The sequence below is a fragment of the Schistocerca gregaria genome, chromosome 2 (genome assembly GCF_023897955.1).
Source record: "Schistocerca gregaria isolate iqSchGreg1 chromosome 2, iqSchGreg1.2, whole genome shotgun sequence".
Taxonomy (NCBI): domain Eukaryota; kingdom Metazoa; phylum Arthropoda; class Insecta; order Orthoptera; family Acrididae; genus Schistocerca; species Schistocerca gregaria.
The window spans coordinates 611,486,935-611,514,152 of record NC_064921.1 but is presented as its reverse complement, the minus strand read 5'-3'; the positions used below and the strand labels follow the sequence as shown (position 1 = coordinate 611,514,152).

Here is a 27,218-nt window from a genome sequence, read left to right as displayed (position 1 = left end):
TTAAGTGTGCAATATGCAGATCAGGTGCTCTGTGAAGTCCCAACTTCACCATATACACATTGTGATGCACATACAAACAACAGGCCAATACACTCGCCTAAAAAGCAACAGTTATTGATGCTGATACACAAGACTCTAAACTCCAGAAAAGAATTTTTACAATGTGTATTCCACTATGGTTGCTGCAAACATTCGATGATACCAGGTTCAAGTGCCTGAATATTTTTTATTCGTTAAAAGTACAGTGACTCAACATTAAGAAAAAACTATTTATTTTTATGCTCAGAAAAGTGTGTAGTGCTATATAAGTAACTACCACATGTGGATAGCTGTTGAACCAACAATGGACATATGTAGATATTTCATTGATTGTCTCACTGTTGGCAAATTCTATAAAGAAGAACACTCAGAGCCATTACTGATTTTCTGCAGAGTGCTAGAATGGACAAATCAGCAGTAGCTCATTTTGTGAATGACAGTCTTCAAGTGCTGTGGCCTGTGGGAATTCAAGAAAAAAAAAGTTCTCATTATGTAATCAGATACTGTGGCTTACATGCTTAAGACCACAACTGCCCTACGTGTATTTCCACATTTAATCCATGCATCTGTCTGAGCCATGCACTGCAACATATTGGTGAAAAAGTGCATGGCAGCTATCCATAAGTAAATAAAATAATTTCATACACCAATAGCTTTTCTTAAAGCCCCACATTGTGAGTCACTGTATAGAGAAATGTAGCCAAACCCATGATTTACACCTGTCCTGATGAAGTTGGGCACATGGATTGAAGCTACTGGTTTTTATAATGAACATTTTCAATCCCACAAAATGGTAATTCATTCATTTTTGAGAGAATATTTTCAGCAGGAGATGCACAACATGTTGTCACTAATGCGAAAATAAAAAATTCTCTGGTGTACATCCATAGCATCTTCAGCTTCCTTGAGAGTAGCAATAAAGAATTAGAATCTAATGAGTTGCCTTCACAGGAATTGTTAGCGATAATTGAGAATTATCAAAAGCAAGCTAACTGACAGTAAAGGTGACACTGGGCAAAGGGTAGTGAATAGGTTTGACACTGATTTGACAAGAAATCCAGGTTAGCCTATTTTTGTCAGTATCTGCAGTATCCTCAATTGTGGTGAAGAAGATACTCCAGCAGACATCTCTCCAGGAACATTTCCTCTCCTAAAATTTGCACCATCAGCATCCTGCAAAAACGTTCTTCCTTGCAATCAATGTTCTATGACTGCAGACAATTTGTAAAAGTAGCTGGCTGTTCTTCACATTTCAGAATGAAATGTGATATGGGGTACCACAGTAATTTAAGGGAAGACGGGTATTTTAAAATGGTTCAAATGGCTCTGAGCACTATGGGACTCAACTGCTGTGGTCATTAGTCCCCTAGAACTTAGAACTACTTAAACCTAACTAACCTAAGGACATCACACACATCCATGCCCGAGGCAGGATTCGAAGCTGCGACCGTAGCAGTCGCACGGTTCCGGACTGCGCGCCTAGAACCGCGAGACCATGGGGGGTATTTTAGTAAACAGATGTGACTGCAAACAATTTTTTATTAGGGCATTACAGACTTTCAAAATAAAATAATTAAGTACTTGTTATTTAAAATGTACCTTCTTAAAGTACCTTTCATCTTTATGTGGCACATTGGTGCATATTAAGATAATACCGTAGGCTATGGTATAATTCATAAGTTGATTTCAGTTGAAATTATTGTTTAGCATTAAATACTGAATAAAATGATTTTTTGAGATTGCATATCTTCTTACATATTTCACCGGTTTTGCACTACTTAGGTATGTACATGTTCTGTGTGTTGATCCCCTCTTTCCTGTCCTGTCCCCATCATCCATTTATTGCTGGGTTGGAGACAGTATGGTTCCCCAGTTTTGGGAAGAACCAACCAACCCAGTAATTACCTAGGTAGGTGTGGAAAACTGCCTAAAACCACAAACAAGTTGGCTGACACATAGGCCTCTGTCATTTATCTGGGAGGCAGATTCAATCCAGGACCAGCACATCTCCTCACGTCTTGGAAATGAACCCTTTAATGTGTTCAATTATCTGGGAGCAGCTGCATGTTGATATTACAGAAAAATCAACACACTACACACGACTCGCCTTCACAACTTTAATTCTGCCAATAGTGTCTCTCTCCCATACTTAACAAACTTCATAGCCCTTCTGCACACTCTGAATGACTAGCACTCCTGGGAGAAAGATTATCATGCATTTGTTCATTTATTTCGGCAGTTGACTCGACTGAATTGAGTAGTTGTACTTTCCTATGTAGCACATGCATCCGCATCATCATTACAGCATTATAAATATGGATTATTCACTGAATAGGAAGCTAGTTTACATTCAGAAGCAGAAATATTAAGACTGAAGAATGAATAAGTAAAAAGTCCTAGCTGCAGCAAGTGCAAGTGTCAAGATTAGTCAAGAGTGAGAGTGATCAGTTTATTATGGTAAAAGTAAAGGTAGCAAAATATACCTTTTGAACCACCTCCTTGAGGTTTTTCTGTATCCACCACTGCTGTACTGATGCAGATAACTGAGCTACAGCTCATAAAAATAATAAAGCTAATATCACAGAAAGCCTATCTTTAGGTCTTACTAGAGAGAGAGTTCAAGTGGCTTGCGGCAGGAGGATGTTATGACAAGTTAGAAATTTTGTGTTCTATTTACAAATGTGCATAGTGAGAGAGTTGTGTGAAGTTACAAGATGAGTAGTCTCATGTGTAACTTAACTGAAAGTACCTATAGATTATTACTCATGGTGGTAATAAATCCCTGAAATAAATCTGAAGAATCACAATAGATTCCCAGTGGTGAACCATTCATTACTTTTATTGTTTTCAAGGTAGAGACTTGGAAATGATAATCTTAATGCAAGGTAGCTTTACAAAGCAGTATGCAACATTCACGCATTCCTAAGCACATTTATCTTTTGAAAATGGTTTATTGAGATTTCTGCATGTTATTTTTTTATATCTAGTGTATATTCATTAAGAATTAAGTTTCACTTGTTTTTATAGAAAAAGGAGCTTCCACACTAACAAAAAGTATTCTTTCAACTGTTAAGCTCTGTTTCCTTCTGAAGTTCTGAATTTCCATTTTGTTTATGTGAGAAATTAAATTATATTCAACTAGTTTATCTTTATTACACACCTTCTTTGCATTAAGTTCCTCACCAAGACTGCTAAGAATATATTCTTTTTCCTCCTCAGAAATACGTGGATGTTTATCAGGAGAATCATAAATGAGGAAAATCCAAGGTATAAACCATACAACAGCTAAAGCACCAAAGAAGTAGAACACCAGTGGCCATCCACCAGCAGCAGCTAAGATACCAGACAGTCCCATGGAAAGCACACTGCCTAAATTGAGAGCTGTAAAAGAGAAAAAAACTAAAAATAGTTTGAAGTTAATTAACTCATATGGAAGTAAGACATCTGAGAAAACAAGGGTTATGACTTAATGAACAAATGAAACAGCATGCATATACAAATTCCATAAAGGAAACCACCAGTTTCTTTTCTTTTTTCTGATAGTTCTCTTAAATGCAGAGAATAAAAATTTTAATAACTTAATGAGTTTCTACATGTTTCAAATGACTAGCAAAAATCAGCAATCACAAATTATACAGGGTATCCCAGGAGGAATGGTCAATATTCAAGGATATGAGAGGAACAATCATTTGAAGCAAAAAACTTCATATGGCTATATCCACTATTTGGGTTTCCAAAATAGAACACATTTAGTGTACAGTGTTATTTATTATCATTATCATTCAACACATTGTCAGGTTTAAACATGTGTACGTGTAGAACATTTAGTAAACATAACAAGATGTGTTTTAGAAAGTATCAATTGTAAAATACGTGTTTTTAATACATTTATCTCTAAGCATTATTGTAAATGTCACATTACAGGTGTTGTACAGTTCACAATACATATTTGAATATCCCGCTGTCAGCTTCAAATCATTTGTGTACTCTTGGGGGAACACATTGTATTGCATGTCTGAGTGCCTCTGCATGTTCCCCTATGAAGGCAGCAGTGTCCATGTTGCGATAAAGCTATTCATCTCATGCAATCAACTTTCATTTGTACACCTCAGACTTCATCCAACCCCACAAACAAAAATCTAATGGCATAAGGTCTGTAAATCTTAGTGGCCACTTAATCGCACTACCGTGACCATTCCAATGATTATGGCAATTGCAGTTGATTCACTTAATATACTTATTATAATAAATTTAAAAGGCACTAATAAAGAGACATATTCAGTTCATAAGAATCAAACTTATTAACTTACCCTGTAAATTTGTCACGAAGAAATAGCAGTCTGTAGTATAATCTCTGCCTTCCCTCCAATCATAGATCAAGGGTGCTGGCTTTTGAAAAATCACAGCTCACAGACATTGAAAACTAATCCTCCTAAAAAAAGTTTCAGGTATTTTGAATGAGCAGCGATTGATAAAGATAAGCAAACTATAGTTGTTTTTTTCCCCAGACTAATTGATTAATACAAAAAGTAATCCATAATCCACAGAGAATTGTTTTATTTTTCAAATATTTGTGGACTTTCTATTTCTCAGTCACAAAGAATGTAATCCTATGAACATTGGACCGTTTGATGAAAATGTTTGTGTCAGTGTCAAGACCCAAGTTTTTTGGTTCTTGTTTGGACATGCATCAAAGCATTGTTGTTTAATTTCTCTTGTGTCATGGTGTTGCAGAGGTAATTTTTAATCTTCTAAGGGGAAAAAAAGAATGAACTGACGCTCTGTTGTACAAGTAGAAATTGCTGTATTTAAAGTGATCGTCATCAGTTTCATCACCTCTGGATTTAATTCTCTGATGTTCATATTTGAGGAAAGGAGTCAAACTAAGTCTTCCATATTTCCAGTGAAATCACTTTTACACACATTTTATATCATATTTCTGGGAAAAGTTTAACTTCCTGTATCAAAGTCATCCTTAGAAAATTCTATTACATAACTGAAATCTTTAGTTTTGGACAGAAGAAATGTTTATATTTCTTTGAATGAAGTCATACCAGCTTTAGAAAGTCATTCCTTGAAACACTGAATGATACTACCTAAAATCTCAAAATAAATCCTCTAGTAACAATCACAGGGGCTGGTAAAAGCATAGGGTAGAGTGTTGTCATCAAGTTTTCAAGAAATCTGTACTTTAGGAAGTTTTAAATCTTTGGCATCAAATTCTTTGATCAGTTCCAAGCAAGGGCTCCATATTTCATCACAACTTTCATCAGTTTGAGGTAACTTCACAACATCTTGGACACTATTAATATTGTATGTGGTGTTTTGGAGTTGTAGAAAGAAGTTTTTCAGAAAATCATTCAATATTTGAGCTGGCTCTAAAATTTTAATTCAGAGTGTAGTGACAATGATAAATTCAAAACACAAAAAATTTAAGAACCTAGGAATTTGTTATGGACCATCACCTGACAGGGCAAAAAGGCCAAAGAGCTACAGAATGTATAATGTTCGATGCAGAGACTCAAATATTTGCAAGTCATTTGGCGGACATGTGTACAAAACTGGTAATTTCTGTCAAATTTGAAAGATAGTTTGTATTTAGGTCTCATTTTGCTTTGCTTCCTGGGTCACAAAGTTCAAAGAATGGGCCAAAGAAAGAACATATAGAATTTGTAGCTCAGTTCTCTGACTTTTGCTTGCTATCCAGAAAAAGTGTTGGTCATGTTTTCCACTCCATCACTAGCAATAACTCTGCATGACTTGATATGTAGAGAAAAATAAATAATAACATACATTAAAACTGTCAACAATACTTCAGCTGTAGTATATTCAGTATTACAGAAACAAAAACTAATTCATTAATTTGAAAATTATACCCACTGACACATCAAAAGCAAATCAAAACTTAATTGTGTTGGCATACATTTCTAGTTTCATCCATAGTTTTCAAATGATATTGGGAATAGTTCAAACCTTATCAAATAGTTTAAGACTTCCTTATCTGTAATAGAGCCTGTTTCATTTATGTTGTGTGAAAGCCATTTATACTTTGTATACTTAAGACAACAGGACAAATCACAGTTATCTGCAGCCACTAACTCTAATAATTATTAGAATTAGAATTTTCATCTGTGCGACCAAGGATTGCTAACTCTGCACCACGAGATAATGCAGTGAAGATAACATTCTCAAGAGAAATACTCTTTCCATCTTCATTTCTCCCTCCTTTCTGTTAGACATTAAATACTGCATATTAACACCTTTATCAACTGCATTTTTCCTACTACAGCAAGAAATAAGATAATTTGACTTTTCAGAAAAGCAAACTTTTCTAACGCTTTGTTTCGAGAAGAAAACCTGACATCAATTAATGCTTTTATCACATCCTTGTCTTGTTCGGTCTCCTTTCCAAAGGTCCACTAGAGGAACTCATTTCTTTAATTATGTGATGAAACACTTTACCACACTTCTCATCTTTCCACTGTTTTGAAAGGTGTGGTCACCACCAACATGACTAGTTTTCTTTGTTTTATTAAATAAAACAGCTAAATTGGAACCATCAGAAGCACTATCTGCATGCATTGTAGCCGAATCATTTTTCTACATTAATCAGGGAACAATCCATTACGAAAACCAACTACAATAAAGAAAATAAATTTAATCATAAATAATTGTCAATGATACTGTTTATGCAATAAAGATGTAAACTTGGGTGGTTTAAATCACCACCAGCCATTGGACAATGACTGGCAGAGATTTTCATGAGATAGTAGTGCTGAGCATTTGTCAGTTGTTTCTGGAGGACTGAAAAGTGCTAAGCTGTGCTTGCATGGGTCAGCACAACAGAGCAACATCAACTAAATTTTCCCTCAATTTTCAATTTTCTTTTCCTTTTTCTTACTTCCCCAATTTCTGTGGGTGTTGAGCATCATAGGGTACCTATCATACGTACACCAAAGCTGAGACACTTTTGCTGCAATTTTCTCCAGCACCATAAACTTTAAATATATGTTTTGCAGCATACATGTGGCGTGAAGGGCTTGTCCTTATAACCAATTTTAACTCAAAAGTATGCATAATACATTTTCCCTGGAAAAGGAGTAATATTTGACTTCCTGTATGGCATGATGACTTTACCACAAATGTAGCAAAATGTAGCCTCAACGAGGCTGGCATCAACCCATTGAAATGGATATCTGGAATAGCGGATATAGAATTTCCAGGGCATCTAACGCCCCTCCTGGATGGATCCAAGCCTCTACTGGACAAGGTTCAGGCAATCTTGAACAAGCCATGCCAAGGGAGCCACAATGGCATCTGCCAATGCCTCAATTTGATCGACTTTTACTAGTGGCATCTCATAATGCTGACACAGTAATGGAACCCTTGACTGCAGCACTACGTGGTCCACAGCCAAAGGAAGGGCCCTTGTTATCTATATGGATGCAATGGAACAAACCTTTGTGAGTCCAAATGGAGCCTTGCAGAAGCGAAACAACTCACCCAGCTGATACACTTCGAGGAATTAGCCATAGGTGTGGATGACAACCAGACCACTATGGGTGCAGCACTCCAACAATGCGTTGGCAGCAGCTCACAGTCACTAGGCTTCTTTTTGCAGAAGTTATCAGTGTCACAGTCATGTGGAGTGCTTACAACCGCAAGATGCTTGCAGTCAACCATGTGGTGAAATACTTCTGTTCATCGGTAGAAGCCCCTCCTTTCATCATTTTCCACGACCACAAGCTGATAACTCACATGTTTTGGAGCAACAATATCAACTGTTCACCACATCAGCTACAACAGCTGGAGTAAGTGTCGCACTTCACCACTGACATTTGACCCATTACCAAGATGGACATCACTGCCGACTGCTTGTCCCACGATTGCGTTGCTGTCTCCTCTCCTGTGAATTTTGAGGACGTCGCACAAAAACAGGAGAGTGATGAACTATTGGACAGCTTTGCCATGACACCTACAGCCGCCTACAGCTGGAACTAATACCCATTTATGGTTCCTCCAGCAAGATTTGGTGCGACGTTTTGACAGGCGCACATCAGCCATTTCTCCCAGGAAATTCCAGTGCAACGCATTCGACTGCATCTATGGGCTATCACATCCTGGTGTAGACACCACTGTGACACTCGTGGTCGCACGTTTCATCTGGATGGGATTCCAGAAAGAATGTCGGTAATGGGCATGTACTTGCATCATGTGCCAGCATGGCAAAGTCGGGAGACATACCCATGCACCGATCAGCACCTTCCCTGACGTGACAAGCTGCTTCACACATGTCTATGCAGACATCATGGACCCATTTACTCTGTCCCAAGGCAAGGGGAATCTACTGATAATGGTGGACAGTTTCATGCTGGCTAGAGGCAATGCCACTAAGACCATCGCCCCTGCCTTCTGTGAAACTTGGGTGGCATGTTTTGGCTGCCCCTGTCTGATAACAACAGACAGCAGCTGCAGTTCACCAGTGTGCTTTTTACACACGTTACCCAACAGTGTGATGTGCCTCTACATTGAATACCCAGCTACTACCCAGTGTCTAACAGCATGGTCGAATGGCTTCATCCAACACTGAAAGTGTCCCTGATGTGTCACAACATTGCTTGGATGGAGGCACTTCTGCTCATACTCCCAGCCTGCAAATAACATCGAAGGATAAGATTGGTGGTTCACCTGTAGACTTCATCCACAGTCAATCGCTCACAAGCCCTGGTGAATTCATGCAGGAGGTACCACTGCCACACAATGCCTCATCCCTACCACTGGCAGCCAGTGTGGCATGGCACTAGCAAAGCAATTGTTCACACCAACTTACAGTACATGTTATGTTATGCGTAGATGCGGTACAGCCACCACTTAGACTTCCCTACTCAGGACCACATTGCACGATCACCCATGATGAAAAGACTCTGCAGATAAAATGTAACAGCAAACTGACTAAAGTTTCCATTGACTGACTCAAAGTGGCTTATGTCTTGACTGTCCCAGCTGCCGTTCAGTTCCTCAGACTGGCAGACTCATGCAACCAGTCAGGCAGAGCCCACTCCCAAAACTGCCAGTGATGCACGGACACTGCCGGCTATCACCCTGCAGCAATGTGTGCCTCAGCCTACCTCCACCCCAGCCTAGCAATCGCCCAGACCCTGACTCCCTCAACCATACGAGCCCCCTACCACAGCAGCCAACAAACTTCATCACAAGAGCCAGCCGACGTGTCTGCTTCAGATGTCCATAATGCCTTGAAATGCCCAAGAAGCATCACAATGACTTCATGCTGCAGGACACAGCCAGCACACATCCCACCTGCTGCCTACCATTGAGACACTGTCTCTGGCAGGCTGCCTCACCAGCCATGATCTCACTTCCAATAGAGCTTCAGACATCGCCACCCATTTCTCTGACTGTTTGTCTGTTGAAGCTCCTGGACTCACTGTCACACCTCTCTGCCTCTGGCACGCCATACATTGAGGCTCAATTGACCCCCACACCTGTCACTGTGTTACATTCCCATTGAGCTCCAAACACTGGTCCCCACACTACTGGGCCTGTCTGTTGCAATTCCTGGACCAGAATTTTGGTCCTGATGACACTGCATTTGCATGAGCCTAGACTCTCCATGGTCTCTGGACTCCTACTGCCACACACATCAAGGCACATCAACTGCCACTCATGGTTTCTGCTGCCTAATCACAACTGACAAACCCATTGCCATTATACTCACACTGGTGTCAGCATGAAGCACATGAGATCCAAACATAGGCTGGCTTCAGATAGTTTCCATTCACTTTTTATGACTACAGAGCTTGCTCCCCAAGAGGGATGGTGGTGTACCAGTTTTCACCCATGAGCACAGATTTTACCATTAGGTCAACTTTTGGCTGTGCTGCAACACCAACAGGCACAGAAGAGACAAAGCAAAAGCTAGTGCCAGTTAGACCCCCATGCTGTATGGACATTTACAACAACTGTAGATTCTATCAGTCACGGACCATGTGGGTTGAGTAAAATGTACGCTCCCCAATGACACATTAGAGAATCTGAACAGAACCGATTGTTCACTCCATTCCTTTGAATCCATGAATTAAATGGAGCCCCACAAGGTGAGATGTAATTTGTGTGTTTGATCGGACATGCGTCATTCGGCTCTCTGCAACCAGGAGGTCATACTGTGTGCCTGATCACGGAGGAGTGTGCACCCTCTCGGATAAACGCTTGAACTATTTACCACAGTCACGCAACCATGGAATGTGAACATTTCAGACAGTATTTTTGCAAGTTCTTTAGTGCATCTACCTTTCCCAATAAATATATTATTATATAATCACCTGTTTGATAAATTAGCATTACCAGAGCCTACACCCTGAACTTAGTTCATAGACATGGCAGTAAAAGCTCACCAAATGACAGACTTGAAAGCAGTGAAAATAACCCATTTCCCATATCAGTATTAAAGAGATTAAATGATGATTGTCATTTAAACAGTGACAAAATTCAAGTCAAGTGGCATTGCCAGCAATGTGAAGATTGTGGACACACTGCATGTGAAATGGATTTGTTTTCTGCCTGCAGTGTTTGGCATACACTTGTTCTTGGGAGAGTTATACATGCATAAGGTGTAAAAAATCACCTTGCACTGGCAATAGGACTACACTGCATCATTTAAACAATGTGTTCCTGCATAGGTTGTTGAACTGTACATATAGAAGAAAAATGGGAACTTGGAAGAATACTTTTCATGCAATGTGCTGAAAACTCTTAATCACTCTACGATCAGGTATCTACATATCGATAAGCACTGACAGTATTTTTCAACAACAGTTGGAGAGCTGCCTTCACAGCAGCCATGAACATACTCCGTATCTGCATATTTTTCATTAGTGTGGATGTGTGACATTTTACCTAATGCATATAAAACATCAAACATCAAAGTGGATGGCGGGGTATGACACATAATGTGCACACCACTAGCCCAAAAACCAATGTACATTAAATGTATTCTATCTTGAAAACTATTCAGAACAGGGAATGTGTCCAAATGAAGTTTTTTGCTTCAAATGAGTGTTCCTGTCATATCTCTGAATATTGACTATTCCTCCTGGGACACCCTGTATAATTTTTTGGTCAGTAGGATGAATAAAATTATTACAATGGAGAACAGGAAGGATAACTGGAGGTGGCTCCAGTGACAATTGATATAAAAAGGTTTCCTAGAACCAGATATGATTCTCAGAAGGACAAAGGAATAGTTACGCATATTCATAGCTGCTGAAAAAGTAAAACTGTAAGCACTGTTACTAATTTTTTGTCATATAATATAAATGGATAGATAAAAAATCTACTGATCAAGTGGTGGCAGAAGAAGACACACTCAGAAGTTAAGGAAATGTGCAAGTTTTCAGAGCCAGAACAGACTTGTAAAATTACAGACCAATATCCTTAACATTAGCTTGCTGCAGATCCTAGAGCATGTTCTGAGTTCAAATGTAATAAATTTCCTAGAGACTGAAAAGGTCATGTCCATGAATCAGCATGGCTGTAGAAATCATCACTTGTGTGAAACACAGCTTGCTCTTTTCTCACATGATGTGGATGAAGATTCCATATTTCTAGTTTTCTGAAAATCAGATGGAGAGCAACAGGCAGATTCTGTATTTCTAGATTTTTGAAAAGTATTTGACATGGAACCCCACTGCAGACCATTAACAAAGGTACATCCTATGGAATAGGCTCCCAAATTTGTCACTAGCTTGAAGATTTCTAAAGTAATAGAACCCCACATGCTGTCCTCAATGGTGAGTGTTCATTAGGGACAGGGGTGACATCAGGAGTGCCACAGGGAAGTGTGATAGGACTGTTGCTATTTTCTATATACATAAATGATATGGCTGACAGGGTTGGCAGCAATCTGCAGTTGTTTGCTGGTGGTGGCATGGTGCACAGGACGGTGTCTAGGACAGGTGACTGTTGGTTGATACAAGATGACCTAGACCAAGTTTCTAATTTTTGTGATGAATTGCAGCTGGCTTTTAATGTAGAAAAATGTAAGATAATGCAGATGAGTAGAAAAGACAAACCTGTAATGTTTGAATATAGCAATAGTAGTGTGTTGTTTGACACAGTCACATCTTTTAAATTTTTGGGCATAAAGTTGCAAAGTGATATGAAATGGAACAAGCATATGAGGATTGTAGTAGGGAAGGTGAATGGTTAATTTTGGTTTATTGGGAGAATTTTAGGAAAGTATAGTTCATCTGTGAAGGAGACAGCATATAGAATGCTAGTGAAACCTATTCTTGAGTACTCCTCAAGTGTTTGGGATCCGCACCACGTATTATAGAAAGAAGACATCAAAGCAATTCAGAAGCAACCTACTAGATTTGTTACTGGTCAGTTCAGTCAGCATGCAAGTGTTATGGATTTGCATTGGGAACTCAAGTGCCCTGGATGGAAGAAAACATTCATTTCAAAGACCACTATTAAGAAAGTTTAGAGAACCAGCATTTGAAGCTGACTGAAGAATGATGCTACTGCTGCCTATATACATTTTGCATAGGAACCATTAAGATAAGATATTAGAAATAAGGATTAATATGGAAGTGTATAGTCAGTCATTTTTCCATCACTCAGTTTGCAAGAAGAACAGGGAAGGAAACAACTAGTTATGGTACAGGTACCTTCCGCCTTGCACCGTATGTTGGTTTGCAGTGTATATATGTAGATGTAGATGTAAAGGCTATCATAAAGAAATGCCATTTCAGTTTCAGATTTACTTATGTGATATTGTATACTACTTTCTTGATGCCAAATGTAAACTGTTGACTGTTAAAATTGGTTTCTGCAGAGACTGTTTATTCAAGAGCTTGCCACTTTACAAACTGAAGCTTACCTGGAATTTTAAGCTCAGAGTTCTGTACAATTTACCTAGCACGGGATTCTTGCACAGGACTATCCATAAAAGTGGATTATCCATAAAACAGAGAAAACAAATACTTCAATAGGTCTTTAAGGGTTTGTTTAATAATGTCAAGAGTTTTAAATGCAGAGGCCTACTCAGCAAATTTCTATTTGAGAGGTCACAATGATCACATTGTAAATAACAACATATAGCCATAAAATATTTATGAATCACCTTCTGAGAGAAGTCAAATAACGTGTCATTACCTTTCACATATGTCTATCAGCCAGGGCGTGTCACACTAAAATTACCTAAAATTACACTAATCTGTAGTCACACAGATGCACAGAGGTACTTACATTTTCCACCTGCCATATTCAATTAGAACAAGGAGTGGCATAAATATTACTATTTGCCCTACAAAATACTGTTTGGTGACTTGTGCAGCTTTGTCTTACATACCTGAAAAGATTACACCTGACAGTCTTGTCCTTTCTTCTGGAGGAAACCACTTTGAAACCAATGATTGTAATGAAGGAACAACAACCCCCTGAAAGTGAAACAAATGATGCAGTAATATTAATAATAATATGATAAAGGTGAATATACTGAGAACTTTAAAAATATAAGATAAGAAAAAGACAGCTTGTTAATTTTTAGGAACAAGAAGTTAATTAGAAATCAGTAAATGGCCAGTACGTGCCATATAAATGCATTTAAGAAAACATGTAAGTAACTTTTATTTCACATCATATTGTTTATCATGGGAAATGGCTATGGATCATGTGGCTGATTATCAAATGATATATAAGTGTCCAATTAGTAAATGGTAATGCTAGTTTATTACTTTATCTGAAGATCATATTTACAAGCACAATTCTCATATGTGATATAGGATGTTCCTGCTAACATTCACAATATCTCTAGCATTTGCCCAATTAGTATTGTCAAACTGCATAAAAAAGATCACCAAAATTGCTGTAACTGTTAATGTTAACATTTTTTAGTAATGAAAAGCCTGAGTATTTTGTCAAAATTTAACAGTACATGGAGAGGAGTTGACTAATGTGAAATAGAAAAAGAAAAAAACTCATAAAGAGTAATGTATTCCATCAAAAATTTTCATGCAGGAATTCAGTCTAAAAAAATGGGAGGAAAATGTAGGCAAACTGTGGGTCAAGTTTAAAACAACAGGACATATATGAAGATGGTATCTGTTCTTTCGGACATGTCCAAAAGAACAGATACCATCGGTGACAATGCAGCTCTCTTAGAATGAAATGATAATTAAATCAAGACCCTAAGCTGTCGACAGGCATTGATTTACAACAACAGGCAGAGTTGAAAATGTGTGCTCTGACCGGGACTCGAACCCAGGATCTCCTGCTTACATGTCAGATGCTCTGTCCATCTGAGCCACTGAGGGCACAGAGGATAGTGTAACTGTAGGGATTTATCCCTAGCACACTCCCCGTGAGACCCACATTCGCAACTTAATGTCCACACACTACATTCATAGTGCCCCTGCTCATTACACTGATTACTTGCAGCAGACAATCTTACGAAGTCCTATAAGAGTTCAGGCAATGGGTGTGCATACAGCACAGAAGAAGATGGTCAATGGCCGGTTTGCCTTAACTATATGATTATGGTATATGTTCTTTCGGACATGTCCAAAGAATGGCCTCTCCCCTCCCCCACGGTTGCAGTGTGCTCCTGTTGTTCTCCCCTCACCACTGCCCCAACCCCCCTTGTATCTCCAGCATTCTAAACTGTCATTCCTAGTCTGAACCTCACACATGCAATATTAGCAGTAAATTCAGGTGATTTTGTAAATTTCTGGTGTAGTGTGGCACCCATTTTTTAAAAAGTCCCTCATTTTATTGCTATTTTATCGATTTTATCTTCACTTTTCTTAAGAAGATACATGTAATTATGGGTTTTGTGACTAATTTTACAGATTTTTTTTAAGATGGCAAATATGAATAAAGATTTCACTGCTATTTTACCTGTTGTCCAGTCCAGAAACACACACAAGTATGTGGCTTTAAATGTTTAATACCTGTCACCACCATTAGGACACTACTTACAGTTTGTAGGCTATTCGTTAAAATTTTATCGATTTTCTCGTAGAATTTCGTAAATACCTACTTTCTCAAGAAGACACACAAAATACAGAGCTATAAAATGTGTAAATGTAGCTTGTAACACCACAGTGCATACCCTGCAAACACACCAACATACTATTGTACTGTATTGTATTGGGACTATTTTGATGACTTTCTCCCACTTTTCATGAAACACACTCAAACATGTTGCATTAAATTTTTATTAACTATCACCATCAAATGTATGTTGCTAGTTACAGTTTTAGGACGTATCATAGCTATTTTACTGACTTTTCAAGGAGATGCATGTACAGCATATCGCTAATAACTTTTACACCTGCACTTTTCCTGCTAGCATCACTAACAAGGATAAGAAACAGGAGACCTGAGTGCTTTATTTGAAAACTAAGTACAAGATGGAGGACCACTCTGCAGCCAGCAGTTGGGGCCGAGCGGTTCTAGGCTCTTCAGTCCAGAACCACACTGCTGCTACGGTCACAGGCTCGAATCCTGCCTCGGGCATGGATGTGTGTGATGTCCTTAGGCTAGTTAGGTTTAAGTAGTTCTAAGTCTAGGGGAGTGATGAGCTCCGATGTTAAGTCCCATGTGCTCTGTGGCCGCCTAACATACAAACATCCCACCCACTGTCGCTGCTGCTGCTTTACAATTTAGTACTGCCATGAGATAACTCCTGGGATAGTACACAAATAATTGCAATGTCTGTATTCAAACAAACACCACACAGCGTAATGCCCCTTAAAAATAAGCAAAACAGTAGCTTCTGTACATCGTACAGCAATTCCTATCACACTACAGAACACTCAGCTCCTTCACCCCAACAATGTGCTTCTGAATATGTGATGCCATCCAGGCCAAGGGAGCCCCCATAACAGACCTACGTGAAAAACAAAATGCATGTACCTCCCCTCTTTTCCCCATCCCTTAGGACGACTCACGTTCAAAAGCATTGTCATCTGTAACGACTGGTTTGATGGGGCAAAGCTTCTATATCCCAGCCAGACACTTAAATGGGACAGAAGTCTTGAAGGCTTGGAGGGCGTCAAAAGAACACAACACACCTCTGAGCCCAGTAAATCATACTTGACGTAAGGAGAACAAGAGTAGAGATACACGTCAATATGAAGCAGAGCATAGAAACACATAAACAGTGATCACAGACAAGTGTCCCGAGACAATAAAATGGAAAATGAACGAACTTAATAATTATAACTGTTGTTGTTGTTGTCGTTGTCTTATGGTAGTATAACAATATAAACCACAGGTTACACTCTAGAAATAAATATTCTTTGCTAAGGAAGATGTTACTTACTGAAGCAGCTCCCTCCAGAGCTCGTACAACCATAAAGAAGTATGTGTCCACGTATGCTGTCCATGGCGATACGACGGTGAGGAGCCCAGCGATAAATAAACCAGGCCCACATATATACCGAGCTCCATATTTTTCACCGAGAAAACCACCAAGAAGCTGTGTGGCAACATACCCATAGTAGTAAGAAGCTAGCACTTCGGCTTGTGTCTGCGCATCCCAGTCAAAGTCACCAGTAGTCTGAAATCATAAACAAGAAAGTAAATATTATATTAATGAATTTTAGCTTAGGATTGTCTACATGCAACGGAATGACGGTAGTATTTAATCTGCCAGATGCGTTTCGTCACAGTTTGTTAAAGTATCAGCAGGTGGCTAAAATACATATATAGTTTCATTTGTGTGCAGCACTTTCAAATTACGTATTCAGCTATTGTACATGCAAGCTACCAACAACAGTTCTGATCCAGGCATATGTGCCTGACCTCATTCATCTAAATAACAATTAGAGAGTTTGCCTGACGACGTCTTTGTTGCACAATGTTCGTAACATTCACAAAGGCACAGATTGTTCTTCCTGAATCAGCGAAAGTTTCAGTTCAGTTACAAGTACACAGCTTACAACAGCCATATGGACCAGTGCTCGGCAACCCGAGAAGCTCGAGAAACCTCCTCTCTTAGATACCACCAACAGAGCTTGACCATTCTTCGACTACCAATTCTTTCATGCACCATTGTGACACATGGTCAAATATTGTTGCCCCAATTGAGCAATTCCAAACACTGTGAAATTAGTTCTGTTCGTAGCAAGTTTTTGCAGATGAAATGTCAGCCCTCAATAAATAGCTTTATCTAAATTGTTGTTGGTGTTTAGTTTCTTGCAGACTTCATGGCTGCTAATGTGCCGGCATTGCTTAATATTTAACTTCGAGGTGCACCTTTGATACCAAAATTTCCAGACTGGAAACGGCGTAATCAGCTTCGTGACACATATACTGATATTGCATAATGTTCAAAAACATCAGAAATTTATTCATTTTTTGTAAACAAATTTCTGCTCAGACATGTTATGTGTTTCCAATCAGTTTCAAAATTCATAACTTTCTTACGTAGTTTGAAGGTGGAGGGAGGTTAAAGGGAAGGAACTAATGATATTAGCTACGTCGGGACTTTATGTGTAATCAGTGGTGATGAGTAAAAATATGTGCCAGACCGGGACTCGAACCCGGAATCGCCTGCTTCTTTTTTATTTTTTTATTTTTTTTACCTCGTTTTGTTCGTTCTATTCATACGGGGCGAACGTTCCATGACGCTTGTTCAAGTTCATCGTTAATCCATTAACTCAGTTTTTTATTACAGACGGGAGCTAACCCTCTGACCGAACACGCTGAGCTACCACGCCGGCATTTCTTTTGCACTTATATTAATCACTGTGCCACTCATCCACATCTAGATCTACATCCACACTCCGCAAGCCATCTGATGGTGTGTGGCGGAAGGTACCTTGAGTACCTCTATCGGTTCTCCCTTCTATTCCAGTCTCGTATTGTTCGTGGAAAGAAAGATTGTCGGTATGCTTCTGTGGGGCTCTAATCTCTCTGATTTTATCCTCATGGTCTCTTCGCGAGATATACGTAGGAGGGAGCAATATACTGCTTGACTCTTCGGTGAAGGTATGTTCTCGAAACTTCAACAAAACCCCGTACCGAGCTACTGAGCCTCTCTCCTGCAGTCTTCTACTGGAGTTCATCTCCGTAACGCTTTCGCGATTACTAAATGATCCTGCAACGAAGCGCGCTGCTCTCCGTTGGATCTTCTCTATCTCTTTTATCAACTCTATCTGGTACGGATCCCACACTGCTGAGCAGTATTCAAGCAGTGGGCGAACAAGCGTACTGTAACCTACTTCCTTTGTTTTCGGCTTTCATTTCCTTAGGATTCTTCCAATGAATCTCAGTCTGGCATCTGCTTTACCGACGATTAATTTTATATGGTCATTCCATTTTAAATCACTCCTCATGCCTACTCCCAGATACTTTATGGAATTAACTGCTTCCAGTTGCTGACCTGCTATGTTGTAGGTAAATGATAAATGGTCTTTCTTTCTATGTATTCGCGGCACATTACACTTGTCTACATTGAAATTCAATTGCCATTCCCTGCACCACGCGTCAATTCGTTGCAGAGTCTCCCGCATTTCAGTAAAATTTTCCATTGTTACAACCTCTCGATATACTACAGCATCATCCGCAAAACGGCCTCTGTGAACTTCCGATGTTATCCACTCAGACACAGTGTTTACTGTACATGCTCCCTGGCCGACTCAGACTCCCCCTAGCGCGACCTATCCGTAGTCCCTGCCCATGTGCTCCATGCTCGCTAACTTCAGATTTCTTCTGGAGGTCGAATATAAATGTGCATCCGCACTGAAGGTTGGGGATTCATTTCTGATCGAGAGGAATCGATTACATGACTGCATGGTGTCTGCACTTTCGGGCATGTCCGAAAGAACAGATACTACACATTCTTATAATTATAGTCTTTCCTGGGATACGTTCTACTATGTGCTTGGGCAGTCCCAGATTGGAATACTATCTCCAGAATTATAAATTGAAAAGCCATCTACTACAAAATACTAACAAACTTTTCCTCCAACCCCTTATGTTGTGCTCGTTTTTTTTTTCTTAAATTGCAGTAAATCATGCGTTCTCCATTTCTTCAAAAGCCTATGTATATAGTTTTAACTTTTTTCTTCTTATGTAAAAGTATACATTTAAAAAATTCACTCTTTCACTAAATTATTATACATTTCTCACTGTAAGAGAATTTTTAAAAATGTTATTGTCAAAGCAAAGAAATTTCTTTTTAAAATTGTTTTTAATTCAACAATATTGAAACATTGCCAAGTACTAAAAGGCTAGCAGCCTCTGGTCTTTCGAAGTGACTTACAAAAATGAGTTGAAGCTAATTACATTTATTGTAAAACAGTGATTTCATCAATATTTTTACTAAAATACTACGAACTTAAAATATGTATATCTATGTGTACTCTCACTCGTCAGCGCATTATGAGCGGTCATCCACTGTGTAAATGAGAGCACCTAGGTCAGATAAGGAGCACGTGATAAACGAAACGTAGGCCTACATAATAAATGTTAGCGAGAGGATCAAGTCATCATCGATGAATGTACGAGTAGAGAAAATGGGAAAAGCTGCTGATTACAGTGATTTTAGAAATGCTTAGATTGTAATGCAAGTACGAGTGACTGAACAGAATAAGTGAAACTCTTCGTACAATTAAGCACATCAGTTAGCATCCAAGAAAGGTAAACAAATTACAGAGAAGCCATTAGAAAACTGCAAGAGTTTGAACGTATCATTGAAAAATGTGGATTTCTGGGGCTAGACCAGTCTATAAAGTAGAATTTTCGTTTGTCAGTGGTTGAAGTGGAGCACGAAATCTATCGCACATAGGTTGAACATGAGTTCGACAGCACACAACTAGCATCTGTGCTTTTTTTGATACCATTAAGATAGCCGAGGGCATAGACGCATTGCGATTCGGCCGCATAATGAAGGAAACTAACTGCCTGATCATATGTCGAAGATCATATCGACACACGCTATCTTCCAGCAGAATTCCTCCTCGAGATATATATCACAGGACCGAAATAGGCTGAAGGCGGCAGTATTATGCCAGGAGGACATTCACATGGAAATCCTTGGTACTCACGGTTGCAAGAGGTACTTCAAAGAATGCAAGCTCAGAGTTCTGTACAGTTTCCCTAGCATGGGATTCTTGCAAAAGACTATCCATAAAAGTGGATTATCCATAAAACAGAGAAAACAAATACTTGACTCATAGATGTTAAAAAACCAGCAGTGTTATCGTACAAAATTGCTGACAATTTTTGCATCATTTCGTGACTAATGTGCTATACAAAGGCCGTTATACTTTCCAGCAGGGCTTATGCCAATACCACAGGGCTTCCAATTAAAGAATTCGAGTTGTGTTATGGCCTCCCAGTCCAAATTTGGAGAATAACAGAGACTATCTTCTGTTTATTTACAGAACTGCATCGCTTGCGCGGAGAATTGAACACCACATACTCCTAGCCTACCGTGAACTTGCAGTAGCCGTGCTACGACAAACGGCACGCTTTTACGTTATCAGAGGCCAATGCCATATGAAGCGGATGGTGATACATTATAGCTTGCTGTCGTATGATCACATTATGCATTTGTACTTATATGTTTCGTTATCAGGTTCGTAGGTATTATACTTTTCAACATTATTAAGGAGTAAAGTTAAATTTTGAAATGTTAAAAAACCAGCAGTGTTATCGTACAAAACAAAACATCGCCTAATTTTATTGGTATAATAAACACTTTGATTGGAATTCATATCAGTTGCGCTAAGCGACACCGGCGAATGCGGTTTTTAGGGGCTGAAAAAGAAACGTGTTGTTAGTTCCCACCTGAGTTGTATTGCCATCTCCCGCGTTGCTCTCCGTTGCTGGACAAGCATCTATCGTCCCGTCATCACTGCTGTCAGAGCTGGTATTTGTTTTGACCATAGCTACGATAGCCACTGACAGATTCACCTTCAGCGTGTACTGCAGACATAGGCCGAAAAACGCCAAAATCGCCACAATGTAGCGAGCAGGAATGAGGTCTTTGCATCCTAAAGAACAGGAATTAAGTTGAAATTGCGGTTGTATGATTATTACATGCAACACAAAGTGAAACACTTCTAGTGATAACTATGAGATTACATTTTGTCAGATATATGTAAGAACGGCTGTCGGTCCTATATCTAGTGCAAGATTTTCAAAATTCAGAGACACAAACAACAGCTCGCATACGTCAGCTAATTTGGCGTAGTTTCCAGAAAGTGTAGCTCATTTATTCATCTGTGGACGTTCACCGCTCTTACCTGAGATTAATTATTCCTAAGTAAAGAGTCAGCGATGAAAAAGATCTCTCATCTTTACATTCTACGTTAAAATGGCGAAAAAATCGTCTATGGCAAATTATGTACAGTTAACCCCTTTTTAATAATACTGCTGTCAGCATTTGAAATCTTAGGCAGAAAAGTGAACTAAAATAATAGGATAAGATGAATATTTGACTCATAGATTAAGTGAGCATATGTCAAAGAAAGTACTCTATTCACTGCATCTTTATTCTTTGTCCAGCTCAACTCGATATGTATATAGCTAATGTACTGAAGGGTTCGACAATAAGAAATATCTTTCAGTTCATACAGTTAAAGTGTACAACAAACACAGTACATGAAAACTGAGTAATCTGTGGAACTAAGCCATAAGAATGACTTCAGCGTAATATAAAGTATGATATCTATTTTTCCAGGCATTGTTATTAAAACAGAACCGCGTTTTATTTCGTTCTGCACTTGAACTGAATGTCTGTGTGTGTTTGTGTGTGTGTGTGTGTTTGTGTGTGTGTGTGTGAAGATGAAGCTATTTACAGCAACAAATAAGGGATCCAAATTGAATAAAAGTTCTGTATTATTAAGTTGGAATAAAAGTGTCTGTCTAAATTAGAGGAATCCATTTAACGGGGCACAAAACACAATGTGTCAGAACATCAGATAAATAAAATACTTGAGTATCCACAGTAGAAACCCGGAAATTTGAATTAAATAATTTAATAAAACTGTAGATGAACATGCAAATGTTTAATACCACTGTGAAAAGGTTAGAGGAATTATCGTTACAAAATATTTGGTCGACATCGCAAATAGACTATGTAATGTAAGCAGATGCGCAAAATCGTGCTATGCATAAGAATGAATACCATCAGTTCTGATTTTTTATCTGAACTTCAAAAGCAAGACAGAAATGGTTCCGGCCACACCAGAGAAAATGGGAACAGAGATGCAAGGAAATTGGCAAGTAGAGCACTTGTACGGTTCATGGGGTTGCAGCAGCACAACTCAGTCTCTCTACAGAAATGAGAAACCTACGCAAATGCAGTTATCAACATATAGTGCTCCCACACAGAATGCAGGGCGACGTGGCGATCGGATGACACCGGTCAACTTGATCCACTGGCTGTCGGGCCAGGGATGCGAGAGGTTCGGTCGCGCGCGATGTACTTGGACGCTGTTTCAGTGAGCATTCATGCGCAGTGTTGGAGTGTGGTTTCAGCGGCTGTGTATATTTGCGTTGTTTGTGGGCAGTGTCGTTATTTAGTTGCCAAAACGAATACTCAGTGGAACCGCAAATAAATGAAACAACTCATAGAATTTTACAGAGAGAAATGGCATCCTTTAGACCAGCGGTCTCCAAACTTTTTAGTCCGCGGGCCACATTGGCTCCTCCACGAAGTCATAAGGGCCAAGATCTACCTAGAGGGATTAAAGCACCCTAGCACTCCATGATCACCGTAATGTGAGGCTAAAAGAAAGATGGAATCGCAAAATCTAAGGTTGCGGGAATAGCTAGCATCGAAACGAACTAAGATTTTTATTTAATTGCATAATTTTAATTGGAGGACGTACCTGACTGAAATTCTGGCGTATTTTATTCTGGCGAATTTCACCGACAAAAAAGTATGTCACTGCACATTCTTCACGAAAGCGTCCTGCAAAGTTAACGAAATCTCAAAATCGTTCTTAGCAACACTATTACTGCAAGACATAACAGAGGTAGAGTATGTCAATGCATTGTTATTTCAAGCGTCGCAACAATACGCTTAGTTATGTACTCTTGTAGCAAGTAGCAGAGCCGAAGCATGTATTTGATAGTTCTGTTGCGTGATTGTGTCTATGTTGCGAGTGTCTCACGAGTTTTTTAGTGTTATATGCGCTGTACTAGTGGGTGAGACGACCAAGTGTGGGACAATTCAAAGTTTGAATTCGAAGAGACAGGGAAAATCTGAAAATCGAATTTCCAATGAAGCAATATCAGTCTTCAAAGAATACAATATAAAACGTCAGTATGAGACTAAGCACTCTCAGAATTACTCAAAGTTTACAGGATACGAACGATTATGAATGTGTGAGCCTCTGAAACGCCAGCTCAAAACCCAGCAGTCGCTGTTTAAGAAAGTAAATGCTGAACAACATGCAGCAACTCGTGCAAGTTTTTGTGTGGCTCATTTAGTAGCGAAACAGTGTAAGCCATTTAGCGACGGTGAATTAATTAAAAACTGCATTATTGCAACAGCAGAAGAAATGTGCCCAGAAAAAGGTAATTTATTTAAAAACATGAGTTTGTCGGCAAACACTGTGGCTCGAAGAATAGATGACATTGCACATCGGGGATGTCCGGCCAGCTAACGCGGGCCAGTTTGCCGGCTCTCACGGGCCGGTTTCGGCCCGCGGGCCGTAGTTTGGAGACCCCTGCTTTAGACAATAAAAATCATTTAAAAAATGAAATAAGATATTGACAAGTGGTATTGGGTTCAAAGTCGACGAAGTGAAGAACTAAATGACTTTCTTATTGTGTTATTGGATCTTTAACAAAGAGCTACACATGTGTTTGCAACAAAATACATCCAACAGCGCACATACCCTCCCCAACCCAGTCCTACTGTGCCATAAGATTGTAAATCTTTATGCTGTACGAGCTAACCTCTAATCCCGCCACAAAAAGCTCCAGATCATTCTTCAACTATGGTCCCTACCCAAGAACGAAGTGTTATTCTGAAATATAATTCTAAAGCACCCAACTAGCTGCATTCTGCAACTCTAAGAGTCACATTCATTTCAGTCTATCATACTGCAGCGCTTGGCAAATGCTTTAGCGTCTTAAAGTTTTCCTGTTGTAATTGAAGATTAGGGCTTCACGATCTGCATATCCAGTAATATCGTGAATTCTTGTATTAATATTGTTGTTGTTGTTGTTGTCTTCAGTTCTGAGACTGGTTTGATGCAGCTCTCCATGCTACTCTATCCTGTGCAAGCTTCTTCATCTCCCAGTACCTACTGCAACCTACATCCTTCTGAATCTGCTTAGTGTATTCATGTCTTGGTCTCCCTCTACGATTATTACCCTCCACGCTGCCCTCCAATGCTAAATTTGTGATCCCTTGATGCCTCAAAACATGTCCTACCAACCGATCCCTTCTTCTAGTCAAGTTGTGCCACAAACTTCTCTTCTCCCCAATCCTATTCAATACCTCCTCATTAGTTAAGTGATCTATCCACCTTATCTTCAGCATTCTTCTGTAGCACCACATTTCGAAAGCTTCTATTCTCTTCTTGTCCAAACTAGTTATCGTCCATGTTTCACTTCCATACATGGCTACACTCCAAACAAATACTTTCAGAAACGACTTCCTGATACATAAATCCATATTCTAAGTTAACAAATTTCTCTTCTTCAGAAACGCTTTCCTTGCCATTGCCAGTCTACATTTTATATCCTCTCTACTTCGATCATCATCAGTTATTTTGCTCCCCAAATAGCAAAACTCCTTTACTACTTTAAGTGTCTCATTTCCTAAACTAATTCCCTCAACATCGCCCGATTTAATTTGACTACATTGCATTATCCTCGTTTTGCTTTTGTTGATGTTCATCTTATATCCTCCTTTCAAGACACTGTCCATTCCGTTCAACTGCTCTTCCAAGTCCTTTGCCGTCTCTGACAGAATTACAATGTCATCGGCGAACCTCAAAGTTTTTACTTCTCCATGAATTTCAATACCTACTCCAAATTTTTCTTTTGTTTCCTTTACTGCTTGCTCAATATGCAGATTGAATAACATCGAGGAGAGGCTACAACCCTGTCTCACTCCTTTCCCAACCACTGCTTCCCTTTCATGCCCCTCGACTCTTATGACTGCCATCTGGTTTCTGTACAAATTGTAAATAGCTTTTCGCTCCCTGTATTTTACCCCTGCCACCTTTAGAATTTGAAAGAAAGTATTCCAGTCAACATTGTCAAAAGCTTTCTCTAAGTCTACAAATGCTAGAAACGTAGGTTTCCCTTTTCTTAATCTTTCTTCTAAGATAAGTCGTAAGGTCAGTATTGCCTCACGTGTTCCAACAATTCTACGGAATCCAAATTGATCCTCCCCGAGGTCCGCATCTACCAGGTTTTCCATTCGTCTGTAAAGAATTCGCGTTAGTATTTTGCAGCTGTGACTTATTAAACTGATGGTTCGGTAATTTTCACATCTGTGAGCACCTGCTTTTTTAGGATTGGAATTATTATATTCTTCTTGAAGTCTGAGGATATTTCGCCTGTCTCATACATCTTGCTCACCAGCTGGTAGAGTTTTGTCATGACTGGCTCTTCCAAGGCCGTCAGTAGTTCTAATGGAATGTTGTCTACTCCGGGGGCCTTGTTTCGACTCAGGTCTTTCAGTGCTCTGTCAAACTCTTCACGCAGTACCGTATCTCCCATTTCGTCTTCATCTACATCCTCTTCCATTTCCATAATATTGTCCTCAAGTACATCGCCTTTGTATAAACCTTCTATATACTCCTTCCACCTTTCTGCCTTCCCTTCTTTGCTTAGAACTGGGTTGCCATCTGAGCTCTTGATATTCATACACGTGGTTCTCTTCTCTCCAAAGGTCTCTTTAATTTTCCTGTAGGCAGTATCTATCTTACCCCTAGTGAGATAAGCTTCTACATCCTTACATTTGTCCTCTAGCCATCCCTGCTTAGCCATTTTGCACTTCCTGTCGATCTCATTTTTGAGACGTTTGTATTCCTTTTTGCCTGCTTCATTTACTGCATTTTTATATTTTCTCCTTTCATCAATTAAATTCAATATTTCTTCTGTTACCCAAGGACTTCTAGCAGCCCTCGTCTTTTTACCTACTTTATCCTCTGCTGCCTTCACTACTTCATCCCTCAGAGCTACCCGTTCTTCTTCTACTGTGTTTCTTTCCCCCATTCCTGTCAATTGTTCCCTTATGCTCTCCTTGAAACTCTGTACAACCTCTGGTTCTTTCAGCTTATCCAGATCCCATGTCCTTAAATTCCCACCTTTTTGCAGTTTCTTCAGTTTTAACCTACAGGTCATAACCAATAGATTGTGTTCAGAGTCCACATCTGCCCTGGAAATGTCCTACAATTTAAAACCTGATTCCTAAATCTCTGTCTTACCATTATATAATCTATCTGATACCTTTTAGTATCTCCAAGATTCTTCCATGTATACAACCTTCTTTTATTAGTATCACGAAAATCAAATCTAACAAATGCACGTTCGGCGTGCGCGGTCATAATGGTAACGAAATAAACAAGTAATCATGATTGCTACTATAGGTTATCTGTCTTGATCTGACTGCAGTCTGATTATAAAGAATTACATCAGACGCGTTTCGCTTTTATTTACAAAGCATCTTCTGTGGTCATCGGTGTTTCTGTTTAGAATCTGCTCCTTCCCCTCTTGCTAGCAGTGGCTGGTATAGACTGGCAGATTATGTAAAGAAAGCCAGTATTCGCTGAAGACGCTTTGTAAATAAAAGCGAAACGCGTGTAGTGTATTACTTTCAATCAGATTGCAGTCAGCTCAAGAAAGATAACCTATAGTAACAGATGTTAACAGCTGCTGAGCAAGATGGCCACGCAGACAAGAGTAATCACAATTTCTTGTAAAAGTAATCACAATTTCTTGTAAAGCACATATAAGACGGTAAAGAGTAATACTTTTAAAAATGGTTTGGATACACCAGTGAGAGTTGTGCAAACATCGCTGGCATTCGTTGCTGCAGTTGTAATGTTGGCTTGCCCCGCCATCAATCGTGCGCATGTAACTGGAACCAGCTGCCGAGGGAGCACATTGGGATTCCAGAAAATCGAACAACCGCAGTGCAGGTAGTGTTCGGCTAGTGCTGATTTGATTTG

General features: G+C 39.4%; 1 protein-coding gene across 1 annotated transcript in view; it reads right to left on the bottom strand.

The window, feature by feature from the left end:
• The window catches only part of LOC126336256 (sialin-like), a 65,557-nt gene that overhangs the window by 22,343 nt on the left and 15,996 nt on the right, over nucleotides 1-27,218 (bottom strand). The window contains exons 2-5 of the mRNA XM_049999752.1: nucleotides 20,863-21,068; nucleotides 16,388-16,624; nucleotides 13,412-13,499; nucleotides 3,200-3,420 (exon numbers count right to left, since the gene is read on the bottom strand). Coding sequence (XP_049855709.1) covers nucleotides 3,200-3,420; nucleotides 13,412-13,499; nucleotides 16,388-16,624; nucleotides 20,863-21,068 — 752 coding nt within the window. The remainder of the gene's footprint in view (nucleotides 1-3,199; nucleotides 3,421-13,411; nucleotides 13,500-16,387; nucleotides 16,625-20,862; nucleotides 21,069-27,218) is intronic.